Genomic DNA, 18,903 nt, shown 5'->3' with positions numbered 1-18,903 from the left:
TACACAGAGAAAATCAGCCAGGACAGAGTCCCCAGACACTGATTCCCTGGGCGTTACAAAGCCTCAGATGTTCATTAACCGAAAACGAAAAACAGCCGCTCAGTTTCACAGGTAATTTTAGGATACCGTCAATCACAGATTCTAGTAAGGCAATGTCCAAATGTGGATTTTAAATTACACTTACCAGTTCTGAAGATTTGTTGGTATCCTGCCGACAACGCCAATTTTTGGGGGAAACTCCTGAAGCAATTGGAGAGAGGACTCAGAGAGACACGAGGAGAGCTGGAGCTTTGATGGTAAACACTGACGGATTATTTGGAGCTTCGGCTGGAGAATTTACAAGACATGTCATGAGCCACAAGTTGACAGAGGTAGAGATGCCAAATCAATTCTGAAGAAACCTTCCTCTGGTAGGAGGTTTTAACTAGTTCGGAGTGTAATAATCAACATTCTTCAATAGCAGTGGCGAACCGTGTCGGGGGGGGGGGTGTGTGTTTCTACAGAAGGTCCAGTTGTGATAGACACGGAAATGCGTAGTGCATGCATGGTCCGAGAAGGACAAACAAATCAACGTAACACTGTAATATTACAGATCAACAACACAGATACGATTCTCATTTATTCATTTTATATACATTTTATTTATATAATTAAATCGATTTTTTGTTTGTTTTATCTGAGTGTTCCAGGGTATTCTCTGAATACCTTGAAGGCCCTGACGGTTCGCCACTGTTCAATAGAGTGCCACAGTGACGCGTCCTAAAACCCGGAAGTAAGCTTCTTCCGGTTCCTTCGACAAAAAAGCAATGCAATTTATCCATAGGATTTTGGAAAATAGCTTGAAATATGGTCTGTGGTTGACACACATTTAAGAGACAGATCACGTTTTGTTCAGTCGGATAATCTCCACATGTCTACTCTACTTTTATAATTTTCTAATCATAAATCTAATCGATAGATTTATGATCGATAGAAGAAACTGTTCAGGTGGCGAGAGGTTTTGGTCCTGATGGAGCACAGCCTCCTGCCAGAGGGGAGGGGGGTGAACAGTTTGTGTCCAGGGTGGCAGGGGTCGGCCACTATCTTCCCTGCCCGCCTCAGGATTCTGGAGGCGTGCAGGTCGTGGAGGGATGGCAGATTACAGCCGATCACCCTCTCTGCAGAGCGGATGACACGCTGCAGCCTGCCCTTATCCTTGGCTGTGGCTGCAGCGTACCAGATGGTGATGGAGGAGGTGAGGATGGACTCGATGATGGAAGTGTAGAAGTTCACCATCATTGTCTTTGGTAGGTTGAATTTCTTCAGCTGCCTCAGGAAGAACATCCTCTCCTGTGCTGTTTTGATGAGGGAGCAGATGTTCTGCTCCCATTTGAGGTCCTGGGCGATGGTGGTGCCCAGGAAGCGGAAAGACTCCACAGCAGTTACTGGGGAGTCACACAGAGTGATGGGGGCGGGTGGGGCTGCGTTCTTCCTAAAGTCCACAACCATCTCCACTGTCTTGAGAGCGTTGAGCTCCAGGTGGTTGTCCCTGCACCAGGTCACCAGATGGTCCATCTCCCACCTGTAGGCAGACTCGTCCCCACCAGAGAGGAGTCCGATGAGGGTGGTGTCGTCTGCGAACTTCAGGAGCTTGACAGACTGGTGACTGGAGGTGCAGCTGTTGGTGTACACTGTACAGGGAGAAGAGCAGAGGGGAAATAACGCAGCCTTGAGGGGAACCGGTGCTGATGGTCCGGGGGTCAGAGAGGTGTTTCCCCAGCCTCACGTGCTGCTTCCTGTAAGACAGGAAGTCTGTGATCCACCTGCGGGTGGAGTCGGGCACGTGCAGTTGGGAGAGCTTGTCTTGCAGCAGAGCCGGGATGATGGTGCTGAAGGCGGAGCTGAAGTCCACAAACAGGATCCTAGCGTAGGTTCCTGCTGTGTCCAGGTGCTGGAGGAGGAAGTGAAGGGCCATGTTGACAGCGTCGTCCACAGACCTGTTGGCTCTGTAGGCGAACTGCAGGGGGTCCAGGAGGGGGTCTGTGATGGATTTTAGGTGGGACAGGAACCCTTCGCCATGGGATTAACCCTTCCCCATGGGATTTACGTTTTCACATATATCCTCCAGCCCACCATATACAGTTTGTAATGTTTAATCTATTAGCAAAAAAGGAAGTGATACAAATAAAAGTATATAAAAGTAACAAACCCAACAAAGATTGTGCAGGAAAGTTGGAAAGCCCCCAGGAGCTTATGGTAAAACCTCCCCTGACACTCAAGATACTTACCTACACATAACGAGATCTTGAAATATAGGGAAAACAAATAACATGGTAAAAACCCTGACAAACTAAACACATTTAACCCTTGTATGGTGTTCGGGTCTGTGGGACCCGTTTTCATTATTTAGCTAAAGAAAAATGATATGATGAATTATGTGTGTGTGTGTGTGTGTGTGTGTGTGTGTGTGTGTGTGTGTGTGACTTTTGTGTTTCTGCCCCTGCCATTCCCGCACAAGGTTGCAACATTGTTGATAAATTCAAGCACGGACACCGGTCTGCTCTCACATTCCCGCATTATGTTTTGCGGGAACCAATCTTTATTTTTTTCACACTATCGAAGCTGCACATTTGGGGCAAGACACAATAAATAAATCTCCGCCAGTTTGGGTCCTTATCACAACTGATCAAGATGGCCAAAAGATTCTCTGCTCAGAGGGCCTTGCAAATTATTCTGGAAGAGAGAGAACCATTTGATGATGATGATGTAGAGGAAGAGGAAGAGGTTTCAGAATGTGAGGGTCACATTTCTGAGAAGTCTGAGTCTGACAGTGACTTTGCAGAAGAAAGACGAGCCACAGGACCAGCCGGTCAGTGGGCAAAACAACGAGTAGCACTTTAATTCATTAATGTGATCTAACAAATGTAAAAGGGCAAATATTAACCATGTATGCTGTTTATATTGCTTGTAATTGAGATGAAGTAAACATCTGTTGAGTATTTTTAACATATAATAGTTTGATTGTGTTGAATTGAAGCCCAAAAAGGCAGCGGGTCCACCAGACCCACGAACACTGGCTGAGTAACAGAAATATGAACACCACACAAGGGTTAAAACACATTCAATATCTTCCATGGAAGCTGCAAACAATGATTCAACGTTCTGATCAAATCAATTGGGCAGATGCCTTTCCCTGGAACTGAGCCATGACGCTAAACACCCTGCACACACACCCTGTACACACCTTTATCTGTTACTATGTAGCAACTGATAGCAATGTGCTGATGACACCTCTACTTTTCTTTATACCTTAGTTGGGATTTATCTTGCACAAGAAGTTCCAACAAACACAATCACTTCCCCAATTATGCAATACAGAGGACCAAACCTAAAGTGTACCATGTTCACCATCTGAACGATTTTCATTACATTTGCACACACTAGGAAGTGAACAAAAAAGACCAGCTGTAACTGCTTATCGACAAACAGAAACACAAATATTTAAGAATATAAAACTAATTGGGTTAACGTGCTTCACTCTGAGCATGTACACCACTGCTGGATTTCAAAGAACATGGTGACCCCAACTGTCCAAAGAACAGACACACAGTCAGAACGTGAAGGAGATAAGGTCTCCTGTAATATTTGTGACTAGAGATTGTATTTGATGTCTGATGCCTTCCTTGCATATAAACGCCTAAAATCATACGCTCCTGCATCCGGTCTTTTTCTTGAGAGGTCCAGAAATGATTAAATACACATTAGTGGAATAGAAACTGCATTTCTTAGGTGGGTAACATTTCCTTTTAGATACATTTCTGCCACAAATGAATCATTCAAAGCATGTGAGTAAATGTGACTTGGTTTCCCACTAACAGATCTGATATGGAAAAATATAGAGTAAATGTAAAATGTTTTCAATTCTATTTAAAGTAATAGCTTGGTATATCGGGAAAATACACACATTGGCTTTCTTTAAAAGTAAGATGAGAAAATCAATATCACTCTTAAACTGCAACTTGTCTTTTAAAATGTTGTTGATCGTACCGAATAAACAAATATATACTTAATATTAATAAAGGGAGACGTTTTAAGGACTTCTAGGTGACCTAATACAACGCTCTACTGGAGAAGCCCCTCCGCCAACCAAAACTCAACTGAAATTTAAGAATGACTTGAATTGATTGTGATTTAAAAGCCAAAACCATCTTCATCATCTGCCCTAAAGTACACTACTGCCTGAAGGCTTTATCTCCTTGTTTCCTTTCCTCTCTTTGTGAATGCCTCCCTCTAGCTACAGAGCTGAGATTGCATTTGTTTATATTTGGTGAAAATTAACTCAACCAATCCATTAAACATTGTGACATCACAAAGTGGCCATCTGATCAGCTCATTTTCAGACAGGTTTTTATATAAATGGATCGGGACAAAGAGAGAGAATCTCTTAACACAGAGGGGACACATGTTTATTTTTGAAAGTCCTGAAAAAGTGGATTTTGCGTAATAGGTGACCTTTAAATGTTGTTCCTCTGGTTATACCTGAAAGTGAAAATCTCAACCCTTTATTTATCTAAGAATCATAACTGTAAGACAATGTTAGTTATGTCTATATAGATATTGGACCAAGTAGAATGTCTGCAACTTTACCTCTCAATGTTTACATTAGTATTTTTTGACTACTCTTATTTTTTTATTACTCTTATTGTATTTAATTATAATCTATAACCTCCCACAAAAATAAATAGTTAATACGTACAACTATTTAAACGGGGTGCTGTGTTTGGAGTTAGATTCAAAGTTCTATAACAGAAAAACAAGATGTTGAGCACATGGGTCGAATCAAAATTGTTATTTTTTTATTTTTGTAAAAGAACATTTGATACAAAAGAGCATATTGGGGCCCATTAATAATTCACAAGTACAAATCTGATTTTTTTCTTTTACCCAGTATGTAGCCACAAAAATAAATTTTGTAAAAAAACTATTGATTGTTAAGTTGCTGGATAAGCTGAAGAGTCCCTTAAAAGCACTTTGGACAGCGACTGAATCAGGGTTGGAGTCAATTCACTTTCGTTATTATTATTTTTTCCATTCCATAAAATATGTCAGAATTTTTAAACCTTTTAGCATACAACAGTGAATTCACACATGAAAACTCACCTTTGCATACAACTTTAATCAAATTACATATGTAAAGTTGAATTTAAAACAACCATGACTTAAACATGGTTTAATTCCTTCAAATGCCAATAATATATATTTTTTCAGTTCTAACCAAAGTAGATTTGATTTCAACCCTTACGCAAATTTTAACCTAAACCTTTTTTTCCCAAACAAAAACCACACAAAAACATTGCATTCTTTCACCACGGCCGCACACACAAAACAAAACCTGATTTGAATATTCATTCATAATTAAAGAAAGATTTTACCTCGACAAGGCACTGCATTTTGACCTGCAGGGAACCAAAACATGACAGGTTGAAAACAAGAACTGCAGAAATTCAAAAACACCGATCAGTTCAGATGCAGAAGGAAGTTAAATAAAAAAGACAATTGTAGGATACAATCTAAGAGTTACAAAAGAAGACTTTCATTTGAGTGGCGTGTAACACCGCTGTCAGTTGAAATTATATTCTGGATTTTTTTACAAAGGAAAAAAGAGATGACTGTAGGCTTCCCTACAACACATGTACAACCTTAAATTAGCTATGTTGCCTGCAACACGGCTCATTCTGTAAACTCATGTGACTAAATAACTATTAAGTCACACATTAATCAGTCAAAATTATTTTGCATCATGAGCCAATGCAAAGGTTGCACATGCACTACAACAGGAAGAAAAGAAAAAAGGCAAAATATAAAATGTGCTACAGAAGCTAATTTACAAACAAACTTTTCTTTTACTAACTAAAGGACACATTTATCATCGCATGATCTGCTTGGCTGAACCAAGCTTCCTGCCAGACAATAAATGAAAACATTTGTACCACTTTAAATAAATAGGAAATTCAACCAAGCAATTTGCAACACACACACACACACACACACACACACACACACACACACACACACACACACACACACACACACACACACACACACACACACACACACACACACACACACACACACACACACACACACACACACACACACACACACACACACACACACACACACACACACACACACACACACACACACACACACACACACACACACACACACACACACACACACACACACACACACACACACACACACACACACACACCTTCAGGGAATGCAAAAAAAACATGATAGCTTACATAACTTAAAACAGGAAAAATAGTTTGACGAAGACATTTCTAACTAAAACAAAACCAGATTTTCATCTGAGTGCATGATGAGAATCTTTGCTGCTTTTCTTCAACTGAATACCAATGTGGTTAAGAACCAATTCATGAAGAAGCATGTGGGGACCAAATGTGAACAACAAGAAGGAATTGGTCCTTTTGAGGCCAACATATTTGATTTAAGGCATGAACGCTAACTTTCCAAACTCTTACGGCCCGTCCACACAGCGGCGTGCGTTGAAGCTTCAGCGCTTCTGCCCATTCACTTTGAATGGGGTGACATCACGCTTTGCCGAACTGCATTGGGGTTCCGACGCTTCGCTTTGCTGGCATTGCTCGCTTCAAAAGTTGAGCAATGTTCAACTTTTGAAGCTTCGGCAGAAGCGTCAGCCAATCAAATCATATGCCAGTACAAGCTCTAGCCAATCAAACCGCGTGCTTGTGTGTCCGGGGCGGGAGATTCATGTGATTGGTTGTTGGTCGAGTTTCAGACACGCCAACCGGCAAGCTTCAACGCACGCCGCCGTGTGGACGCTGCGTTACTGAACAACCCCAACACATCCCTGGTTTCACTTCCTCCTTTCACTTCCACAGAACTTTCCCTGAAGGCCTCGCTGCTCTACACTGGTTAGAATGGGCACAGCAAAAAACAGCTGTTCTTTGATTCACCCATAATGAAGAAGATGCTTTTATATGAAATATAATATATGAATTATAATATGAAACGATGGTTTGTGAGGAGCTCCCCCGGCATGACAATAACAGTCATGTGCTTTGTGGAGCATCGGTCTACAGGCATCTGGTGATCTCACTTGAACCCTTGGCTGAAAAAAATGAAAATAAAAGAAACAAGAATTTTCCTTGTTACTTATTATCAACCTACATTACACCCCATACATGTTTGCATCAAAATCATTTTAAGACTTTGCTCCGCTCCCCGAACACCTGAGACTATAAAGGCTAAACTCCAAGCTAACTAATAGAGAAACACATATTCAGTATTAGTTTTAAAATCACTAACTGCAGCACACCATCATAACCTGGTTTCCCGCACACCAACAAAACCCATCCCGGATAATTGCTTGTTTTTCCACATCACTGAAGTCTCTCCTTTTGTCATTTAGACACTAAGATAAAGATAAAATGGCCTTCAAGTTGTTTTTTTGAATTTCCAAATTATTAATATTTAAAATGTTATGGTATCCTTTTATGTTACCATATATTTGAAGACAGAGGAGTATAGCCCCTATAAAGCATATAACAATACAAACAATATTGAAAGGGTGATTTATTCCTTTAAGTTGGGGCAATGACATCTTGATCGTTAGAGAAAGCAGTCAGGATTCCAGTGTTTGAGGTTGAACTGATTATTAGTTTAGCCTTTACATTTGTGCTCATAATGACATCATAGAGTGGGGTAGTGATGCTCTTTTTTTGTAGACTGACCAAGATGTTAGCATTGCAAGGGCTTCTTTGACAAAAATAAATGGGATTTCTGTGTGAAATGAGATCTGTGGTAAACACTTGCTCGTTTTGTTCAGCATGATAACATCACTTTTAGAATAGCTGAAGCGCAGGTAAAAAGCTAACGTTAGGCTATAAAGGAACTACATCCACCGTGTTCGTAGTGATGACCGTAAGTTCATTTTGCCCCTTGTTAGCACCAGACATTCACCAGTGAAGTATTAACTGACATATTTTATGTGGTAGAACAAAATGTAAGAATCTTGTAAGCTTATGTTAACAACAGACCTTATTTTAGGCAACCAGAAAAAAAAACTTCGACTTCGAGAGGATGGAACCCGGCTAAAATGCTAACTCGTTTCTGGATTCAGGACTTATTCCTGCACCACTCTTTTGTGGAAAAGAATATTGAAAGTGTGAAACTGCCTTAAGGATAGTCCCACACTGAATCTATACCGCTCATAATGATAGTTTATAGATGACCTTCAGCTGTGAGATGCTACATTTTCCCCCTTGGAGAAACAATGTCTAAAAACCAGCCTTGTGATTTGTATCTGCATCTCGTTGGTGTAAAGGAAACCAGCCCTATGAGTCCATACTCCACACACCAACACCTGCTCATCCACTTGGATTAAACATTATCAATAACAAAAGAAATATCAAAATAACATTCATATAAATAATTTAAATAGCTATACTAAAGCTAAATTCTTGGTCTAAAATTGTAATGGCCAGAGAAGTGCTAATAATGTTATTTTAGGGACTGAGATTTTTACACAAAACATTTTCCCGGCACACTTAAAACATTAAGATTGTGTTTTTGACAAAGATTTGCAGCCCTCAATTTGAAGCCTATAGGGAAGGAGGGAAGAAATCTAGAAGTCTCCTTGCTCCTCCTCCTCGTCTCCTTCATCTAACTGTCTCCCAACACTTGCGATAGGTCGCCAAAGTCACAATCGAACAGTTCACTGATGCCCTCATTGTCCTCCAATCCAAAGTGGTAGTCGTGACTGTGAGGCGGGGACAGGTTGATAAAACCGTCCAATGGGAGAGGGAGGCCGTCTCCATTCAGGAAATCCGAGGAGGAGAGGGGGGACAGGTTGAAGTCGGGCATGTCTCCGAGGCTGGAGAACGGGTCGCCTCCCAGGAGAGATTCTGGTGTAGAAAGTGAAATGTCAAAGAACATACACAACCACGGTAAGATTGTTCTAGATCATTTTAGATCTATCATTATTTGGCAAACATGTGTATTAACCATTTTCTGAAGGTGTATGTATATACACATTTGGAGAGGTCAAAGCAGGATAAGCACAGGTGGAATTTGTCTACAATAGCTGCATGCCTTGTGCTGAGTCAGTTCCCAGGAATTGTGTTGTGCTTGCTGACTAGTTGGCAACGAACAACATTGGTAACACTTTTGCCTTTCCTGGTAACTGTGGTTTCATCAGCTGTTACACAATACGAAGTGGTTAGGTCACAGAACAGCCGGTTGCTGAAATGCATTTTGACAGTTGGCACATTTTCGATTAAACACATTGAAGAAAGACTGCAAATGCATCAACCATACTATATTAGCTAGTCCTTACTTTTTACAATGTGAACACAATACTGGAGGGGTTGCACATGACAGTTGGAAAAAATGGGAATCATAGGTAGCCTTCGTAGCTACTTCTTTTTATGTGGAGTACAAGCTTACCAGCATGATGGGTGATACATTACATTACATGTTACTTGTTAGACGCTTTTATCCAAAGCGACTTACATACTCAATACTGTGGGCAATCCCCACAGGAGCAATTTGGGGTGAAGTGTCTTGCCCAGGGACACAACAACATGCTGACTGCAGTGGGGTTTGAACCTGTGACCCCCTGATCCCAACACCAACGCACAACCCACTGCACCACACGCCTCCCTACAGTAATACTAAATGTGACCTAAAATGTATTTCACTGTATTTCATTTTAAGTAAATGTTTTGCAGTGAAGGTACAGGTCACACTGTTACAAAATAAGGAATACTCCAACTCCCACTCTATAGACAATGTAGGGGAACATATCTTTATCAATCTGATCTCTTAAAATAACAGATTTGTTCATTTTGAAGGGAATCCTGCCTTATCATTTAAGTATGGTTTTTAATGTAATGTGATTTAATCATACAGTTTAGATTTGACAGTCATGCTGTTGTTTTTAGTTTAAAGTGAACTGAGCAATTAAGAAATACATGTAGGGTTATTTGTATTGATGATGACTGCATTTCAAAGTCCATCACGTGCCACAGCAAGGCACCAGGGATGTTGGCCAAACGGGTTTACTGCTCGAATGTAGCATGTGTACTGTACAAAACCAGGCTTTTTAAAAGACAGGGAGACGTTCTCCTTTTCCTTTTCTATACGTTTTTGTCCTGCGCCTGCACCCAACTAGGGTGGGATCTGACCAACAGAGGTGGGAGAAGTACTCAGATCTTGTACTTGAGTAAAAGTAGAAGTACCAGAGTTTAGGAACACTCTCTTACAAGTAAAAGTCCTGTATTGAAAATCTTACCAAAAGTAAATGTACTCAATATGAACTGTGGCCTATTTCAGAATAATATATATGATTATTAATTATTGATGCACTAAAGTGTTATGAAAGCTGGTAAAGGTGCAGCTAGTTTGAATGACTTTGTATGCTGCAGGGTAGCTTGTGAATTTACTCCAGGTGGAACTAAAGTCTGATTTAAGTGTTAAATAAAATGCATTTTTATTATTAAATCTGCAAAAGTAACTAAAGGTATACAAACATGTAGAGAAGTAAAAGCACAATATTTACCTCTGAATTGTAGTGGGGTAGAAGTGAAATACTGAAGTAAAGCATGTCCCTCAAAAACTGTGCTCAAGTACAGTATTGAGTAAATGTACATAGTTACTTAAAGTGGACCTATCATGCTATATTTAAATGATATATTGTAGGGCCATACCTATATAAGGTATATTTATACGTTTCTGTTTTCAAAATACCAAACAGATCATGCATTTTAGCCATGCCTCATTTCGCTCTATGTGCTGTTTGCTGTCTACGGGTCTGATTCTGCTGACCACGCCCCCCTGCAGGAGAGGTGAGCCATGCTCTGATCAGCTGCTGGGCTGTCAGAAGAGGGGGAGAAAAAGAGATCTCCGTCCTCCGTGTTTTATTATATAGAGTCGTTATTCATTTGTTTTAAAGCTCAATAAATAACAAAGAAGACCTTTGACCGGCACTTTTCTAATTTTGTCCGGAAGATTTAAACTTTAACGGACATCTTGACCGGCGAAAGAAACTGAAACTCTGCCGCACGGTCCCCTCGTTCCTTGCAAGAGGCGGAGAGGTGGGTGTTTGTCATCTGCTGGTGGACTAACCGGAGAGAATTACAGTGCTTGCCTCGACGGGGAGGGATTGCATTGAATTAAAGCAGCGGGAGCAAACGCTTGCCTCGGGGAGGGAGAAAAAAAGCCACAGCGGAGAATAAACAGAAGGGTAACCATGGTAACTATGGGCGGGAAGTCTTCTTCGCTGCTTTTGTGGCAGACTACAGCGCCACTTACAGGCCTGGCATATGTACTACAGCGTCCCCAGCGCTTTCGAGCGGCAATAGAGTGGCGAAGTCCCTCCCCTTCCGGTGGACCTCCATGGGACCTTATTTCGGAAAAATTATGTATTGAAGTCAATGGAGAGAGAGAAAGATTATCTTTCGATCCCGTTTGAATTGTGCCACGAATTACACATATGATGTTTGTCAATTTAAAAGATAATTTTGCAAGTCAAAAAAAAAAAAATGTGTCGTAAAACTGTGAAGTAACACATTTGTTTGTGTGAAACGCTCAATGAACTACATCTCTGGTCTCACAGAACAACACACGTCACCAAGATGGCCGTCACTACTGTCTTGTCAACAAAACGATTGACTACCCTCACTATCACCACAATGAAACACGTCCTGAAGAAAGTCATGCAAAGCTGCCTGCCTGCCTTCCTTTGATTCTCTCTGAACTGCCTGGTCTTTTTAATGTTTAATGTCAACCATTTGTGCAGATAGCATGAAGTAGAGAAGATCGCTAGCGTTAGCGTTAGCATTTCTCCCCCGGGCTTAAATTGTGTATTATAGAATGATCACACCGGTGTGACAGTACTCTTCAAAGGGTTCACGAAATATGACTACTACTCTTACTGTTTAACATTGTGGGTTACTTAATGTTACTTCATGTTAAGGCTAATAAAAATGACAAGGCTGTAATGCTAACTAACGTGCTAGCTACTAGCTAGCTTGATCCAGAGTACTCCTGGTCCTTTCATCAGACGGGAAGCGAAAGAACGAGCAAGACCCATTGCTGGTATGAACAACCTGGTACTAAGCACACAGGCATCTTGTTAAAGTTATCTTATCTTAGCCAGCGCCATATAGATAGATTATATCTATATGGCGCTGATCTTAGCTATCTCTTAGTGGAGGAAAACAATTGTGACATCACTTACACCACTCTGGGATTTGTAGTCTTTCTAGTTGCGTATTTTTCATAGTCTTATATTTCAACAGTTTTACGACAAACTGTGACTTTTTTGACATGGAAATGATTTTTTAAGATTGACAAACATCATATGTGTAATTCATGGCACAATTCAAACGGGATCGAAAGATAAGTTTTCTCTCTCCATTGACTTCAATACATTATTTTTCCGAAATAAGGTCCCATGGGGCGGAAGTAGATGGGCGTGACTTCGCCACTCTATGGCCGGCCGTGGCCCAACCCCACATTCCCCTGATAGGTGGAGAGTTGGCCCAATAGCCGTAGCGCCACTTCTGTGACGACATAGAAGTGTTCAAATCTGGATCAGTCTGTATCAGATCCGTTGCAGCCCCTTTTTTAGAGATTTGGGTATGGAGGAAAATGGAGAGGGTTGTGTTTTCTGACACTTGGTGAGTTCCCTGGAACACCGGGGACACATATTCATGTATAAAAGACGTACAAAAGTGCATTTTGCATGATAGGTCCCCTTTAACCTCACTGGTTACCAATATCTACCTCCTTTTAAAAAATTGGCTTCACTGCTCCTAATCCTGCAGAAGACTGTCAGCTATGCTTGCAGTGTGTTTAGCTGAATTCTAAAAAAGTCATGAATGTTTTGTAGAGCACTTGAAAAACAACAACTTTTGAACAGCTAACACTCAAGATTTTGGGAACATCAAAACATTTTTAATTGAACATTTCCACTAAGTATACATTTATTTACTGACAAATGTAAACGCTCACCTGTTTCCTCCCCTAACGCCATGGAGGAGGGGTCCTGCTGGGAGGTGGCTGTCACCGTGGACGACGTGGACGCTGGAGATGATAAACCCACCTCAAGAGCGGCTGCGGATGTTCTGGCTTGCGATTGGTCCATGGGTTGTGAGGGAGGCGGGACCAGGGAGGGGTCGGAATCGGGTTTGGAGGGACTACTTCCTGTCACAGGGCTGCAGACGCCGGAACTTTCTTCTGGACAGAGGAAGACGTCGATTTGCCCCCGTGTGCTCTTCAGGGACACCTGGTAACCCTGAGAGACAGATGTGTACACGGCACAGTTGAAATACGGTTGAATGTTTCTTTAGAACTATTAAAACATTGAAAATATGTATAATGAGACTAGCAAGCTTTAGGGAAGTTTACAGAAAGAATACATATTTACAAAAGTTTTCAAGGACTTTTTCCTGAAATTCATAAACTTTCATGAATTTGGAGGACCTGTGGGAAACATGACCTATGATACTTGTGTAGTTATATTTATTTAGTTAAAAAGTCAAAGCAATCTGGTTCGATATTATAATTTATTCATGGTATTTTTTTTTCTTTTGTTGCTGTTTTATTTGCAGTATCTTCTATCTTTTCAAGAATTACATACCAATACTTTTCCAAAAAAACAAATAAAGACTGTAGACATCTATCTGAACTTAATTGAGTGAACTGCTCTTACACTCAGTCCTAACAAAACGTGAGCAGGTGTTGATTGCATACTTCGATTGAGGAATTATCTATTCAAATGTTCATTTCACTATAAACCTAAATACAGTGGCAGCTTGCTGGAGGGAGAATGCCTGAGAGTGTCCTTCTTGCTGTTGGGTATATTGTACGTAATTTCCAGTAAATATAACAATATAAAATGTGTGTTTTGTGATGGAAAAGTGCAAATGGTAATGTTGAATTGGTCACCTCTCCAGTCTGGTATAAAGCACACATGTGATATGTACATTGATTGTTTACAGAGTGCAACAGAATGTATGTTAAATGTATACAGTGTTGGGACATGAAGTCACTCTCGCCGACATCATTACGGTTGTTCTTGACCTATTCCTTTTTCAGCTTGTTTTTTTCTTCCTTTCAGATATATATATTTCGAAATGTAGAACAATTGTTGCCTCGCCTACCTCAGAATCAACATGTTTTAAACAGTGAATAACATTAAGGCCCGTACCTGGCTGGGTTCTGAAACCTGCATCTGGGTCTCTGGTGGAGCTCGGATCACCATGACCAGCTGGTCCGGGGAGTCAAACGACTTCTTCAGGTCCTGGCAGCGCACATAGCCCAACGTGAAGAACCGTTAAGGAACACAACAACAATCTAAAAACTGCCCTTTTTTCCCGAGCGATAGTGTCATTTAAAAAAATATTTCTAAAGAGAGATCGCAAATCTATGCGGCCTCCTCAAGAAAACGTTTTTTCCTTTCTGTTAGTGCACTATAGTATTTGTTCGACCACTTTGAGGCTTGAAGTTGAAAATATTTGTAACTTTTCAGGAAAAAGCGCTGGTGACATCGATGTAGAAATCAGGCGAAGCTGGTTTCTTTCGGTGTATTTTAGATGGAAACTACCATAACAAATACCAATACGCTTATTTTGTTGGAGCAGATCGGTGAGGACTTATGGTCATACTTTGATCGTTCTACTGGCTTTGTGGGAGTCTGAGTGGGGACAGGCTCAGTTCCCAAAAGTTTGAGAAGAATCGTTCTCTTGTTGTTTATTTAAAAAAGATATAGTGGCACAAACAGTTCATCCAAGGGGATAGAGCTGGTTTGTCTTATCAAGCGGTGATACATCAAGATACTTGTAATTAAAACAAGTGCTAGGAGGAGGCTCTTCCCAGGGCCCTAGCAGGGCATTTCTGCCAGAAACAGGGCTTGGAAGGGCACTTAGCTAGCTGTAAAAATTAAACAAGTTACTAAAACTGGTGTAAGGATATTTCTTGTTCTGCTGGTCCTCTGTGAGCAGTCGCAGCTGTAGGTTGCATTTTGAAATGAGGTCGTCCAGCTGCTCCTCAGCCTCTGTGAGGTCACACACCTCCCTCTGCAGCTCCTTATGGCGGGAAACCACTGCCGCATCAACTCGATTACCACTGCACGAGAGAAATTACAGAAAAAAGTAAACAATAGTTGAGCTTTATAGAATCCAAATACAACATACCAGCAACTTCTTAAGTTTTTTTTATTGCAATAGTTGGTGTTTATGTAGTCATGTTTGGTTCTCATGCTAACTCACAGCCACTGGATGTTGTTCTTGGACTTCTTGGAGATGAGCTGGATTCCCTCCAGCACGTTGGTGATGTCGTAGATGCGTCTCTTCTGGACATCGAGGACTTGCGAGGCCCAGTTCAGGTCCACCACGCCGTCAGTAGACTGGGACAGAAGGTTCAGGAAGCGCTTGGTGGTCAGGTTCAACGAAGTGTCATAGCGGGACTTCTCCGTCGTTGTTCGAGGGACTGAAGAGAGGAAACATATGGGTTCTGACATTCTGCTTTTAGACAAACTGGGTAGTTTGTTTTTACTGTAAAACACCCCCTTAATGCCCTTCAGCAGACTGAAGCAGTACAGCAGAGCAGCATCTCTCCTAACTAATGGATTATAGGCTTATCTTGTCTTCCCAACATCATAACATGGCAATTACAAGTGGGAACTTACAACTCAAGAGTAAAAACTATCATTCTTCTTTTGGATTGTTCTGGTTTCATGTGATGGATGCAACTGGGATTATTGGAGTATAATTATAAGTTGATTTAAAGGTAGGGTAGGTAAGTTTGAGAAACCGGCTCGAGATCGCTAGAATTTGAAAATACACAACCGGAGAAAATCTGCCACTTCCTTACAGAGCCCCTCCTCCAACACACACAAACTCGCACATGACCAATGAGGGCACGAGATAAGTTTGTGCACAGATGGAAGGCTGACAGGCAGGTAGGCCATCCAGTTATTTTAGCCGGGCCGGCTAAAATGATTGGTCGTGCTTTTTACAGTACTACGGCTTCCACAGATGACATTTTTTTATGGATTTTTTGTCAAAGCACTTAGCAGATATTCATTGCTATCGGGATGTTAAGAGCATTCCATGGAATATAACGTAAGTGTATCTCGAGCCGGTTTCTCAAACTTACCTACCCTACCTTTAAGTAAACCTTACTTTTCAACTGGCTTGTTAATGTGTTAACGTTTGCACTCCCTGTCAAAAAGTTACATTATGTATTAATCTTATTACTTATTCCATGAATTTGTAGTTTTTTTATTTGTGAAAGTACACTAAAAGTGTTAGTCACATAAACTACCAAACCCTGTCTGTCTTCCACACTCCATGTTTTTGTGCTGTGGCAAAGTCTATGCAACTAAAGCTTTCTTTCCTGTTTTTTGAATTTATTAACCACATTGATTATTTAAGGTCAATAGGAGGGAGACAGCAACATAAATCAATAAATATAATATTTCTTCCCATTTTTTTTCTCCAATTATTTGAATCATTTCTGATACGAGTCTGCCTGCCGTCATCACAGAATGGCTGTTGTCTCTGCTGATAAAAAGAACAGCTGTTTTTTGGACAATGACGTCTAAAACAAGGTCAAAGTTTGTATGGTTTGAATGGACGTGCTGCTCACGTGTAGCTGCTTCTGCTGTGAATTTTGGGTAACAAAGAGGGGGAAAAAGCAGTGGTAAGCTGTGAGGCTGTGAGTGTGCGTGTGCGTGTGCGTGTGCGTGTGCGTGTACCTCTCGGAGGGGCAGGTGTGGAGGGCGGTGCTTGGCCTATGGACGGGCGAGTGGTGCTAAAATACTGATGGTCACTATCCAGGTCCAACTTCCTCTTTACCTGCAGAAAACATATGGTCGAGAAAAAATAAATAATCATGAGATCGTAACAACCATGTCTTATGAGGAAATTACTGAAAATGAAACTCCCTGTTGAATTAAAAGCAAATAGTCTTAAAGCAACAGGTAGATGCCCTTATATTCTTCCAACATATCCCCGTATTCCTCACCGGAGGTCTCCCCAGGGCCGGTCGCCTCTTGTCCTGGACATCAACGGGGCCCTGTGGCGTGGCAAACAGCAGGATCTCCCCCGTGCTGGTGGGGGCTGCGATCGGGTGGAGTCCCTCATTGCTGGGGCTGGTGATGATCACTATCTGGTGGTCCTCAGCCAGGTCAATGCTCCCAGAGTTCAGCAGAGTCTCAAAGTCAGCCAACAGATCCTCTGATGTGTGGCCCGTGATCAGAGTCTCTGACATTGCAGTTTGTCACTTAAAACCCCTTTAATGGACGTCAAGGGTTGCACACTAAAATGCTGCAACTTGAGTTTCAGCACACTCTTGGGTTTGATAGTAAACAATAATAAAACCCCTTAAAAGTTTGCTTGGTTATGGGTTAACATTGCTTAAAAAAAGTTCCCCTTTCTGCGTTGTCCATCTTATAAACAAGCAATTACAAATGCATTATAACTAGCAATATTACCTAGATAATAAGCTAACTGCTCACCACCACTTTAAGGCTGGTGGTGACACAGAAACACAGGATGTTATGCCAAACAGGAAATTTGGCAAATAAAACTGAGCTAAATGCATAACAACTGATATAGCTCATATATTAAAAAATAAATAGTCGAAAATGAGCCGTGTCAGAAATAAACGCAGGGGGTTAGCGAGCTAGCATGGGAGCAAGCTAATCTTTTGTTGTCATCTGTCCTGTCAGTACAGTACAGCCGCGAGGCCTGGCCACACTGCACCTAACACAACCCCTGCTAACGAGCTAGCTTAACAACAAACAAGTTAACAAACTACACAGTCAAGCCGAGAAAATAGCTATTTAAGTATTTAAAACATTAGTATTTCTCCTTACACATAAGTAAGGGCTTAGTAAAATTGATAGTAAAACTTTATAGCAGCATTACAACAGTGGGCTATCGAAATAAAAATATCAACAATTCAAAACCGACACTGTAACCCAGAAGCATTTTGCAAACAGATGTAATGACGCGAAAGCCAGTTAAGCGGAGTGTAAAGCGGTATGGTTGAATATGAAAATATAGGGCAGATTAGCATGCTAGCTGGGTTATTAGCTGCAATTCTCCAACCCTCTCGTTTTGGTGGGGCACGCAGGAAGCAGTTTGACTAATCTGGAAATGTAAGGAAATAAACCGGTGAAATAAACCCTCATCGTTTAAAAGACCATCCGCGGTTCCGTGGGGTGTTCACACCGGGCGCGGTCCATTTATAAAAGCGCTGTTCCGACCCCGATATCGGCTGTTATTGTTGTTATTGTCCCAGCTGATCTACATCTAAACAGGGCTCGGACGGTTTTCGCGCGAAATCTTTTTTGCCGCGAAAGTGCCATGTGCCTCAATCCGACGCTTGCTATTGGTCGACAAGCAGCCCTTTCCGGAGGAAGGGGCCGGCTGCGTCTGATTGGTGTAAACAGTTGTCTGTTATTTCAGCGCGGATTCATCGATGTGATGTTGCATTCAGTATCCAGGATTCAAAATGATCGTTCATGGTGATCACGTTCGTTTTGTCATCTTACATTGAATAACTTAACATTTGTATCACTTCATTTCCAGAAAATGGTTACCCATTCAAAATATGGCGATAAACAAACTTAAGTGTGTTTATCACTATGTTTTCCTGTTGTGTCATTCGGAAAACTGTTATTTGGAGAAATGTTGAACCTCAACCATATTTTCTGATGATTACAGGAAAAAGAAGGCTGTATATCCGTTTAGTTCATATTTTTAACACCCACCAGTCTATTATGAAAACTTCCTAGGAATATGTTTTCTTTAAGTGTTTAGTGTTGTAATTCCCCATGATTCAGTTAGCGCCTCAAAC

At 41.2% G+C, this 18,903-nt stretch overlaps 1 protein-coding gene across 1 annotated transcript; it reads right to left on the bottom strand.

The window, feature by feature from the left end:
• Nucleotides 1-7,590: 7,590 nt before the first annotated feature.
• Nucleotides 7,591-18,366, bottom strand: e2f1 (E2F transcription factor 1). The gene is made up of 7 exons (XM_034145336.1): nucleotides 17,065-18,366; nucleotides 16,796-16,895; nucleotides 15,306-15,525; nucleotides 15,010-15,162; nucleotides 14,246-14,360; nucleotides 13,048-13,330; nucleotides 7,591-8,936 (listed from the first exon to the last, which is right to left on the bottom strand). Exons 1-7 carry the CDS (start codon nucleotides 17,308-17,310, stop codon nucleotides 8,695-8,697), a joined length of 1,359 nt encoding a protein of 452 aa, XP_034001227.1. The 5' UTR covers nucleotides 17,311-18,366; the 3' UTR covers nucleotides 7,591-8,694.
• Nucleotides 18,367-18,903: the final 537 nt, after the last annotated feature.

This window comes from Trematomus bernacchii, unplaced genomic scaffold, assembly GCF_902827165.1.
Source record: "Trematomus bernacchii unplaced genomic scaffold, fTreBer1.1, whole genome shotgun sequence".
NCBI classification, from domain to species: Eukaryota; Metazoa; Chordata; class Actinopteri; order Perciformes; family Nototheniidae; genus Trematomus; species Trematomus bernacchii.
This window is presented reverse-complemented; position numbering and strand designations above follow the sequence as displayed.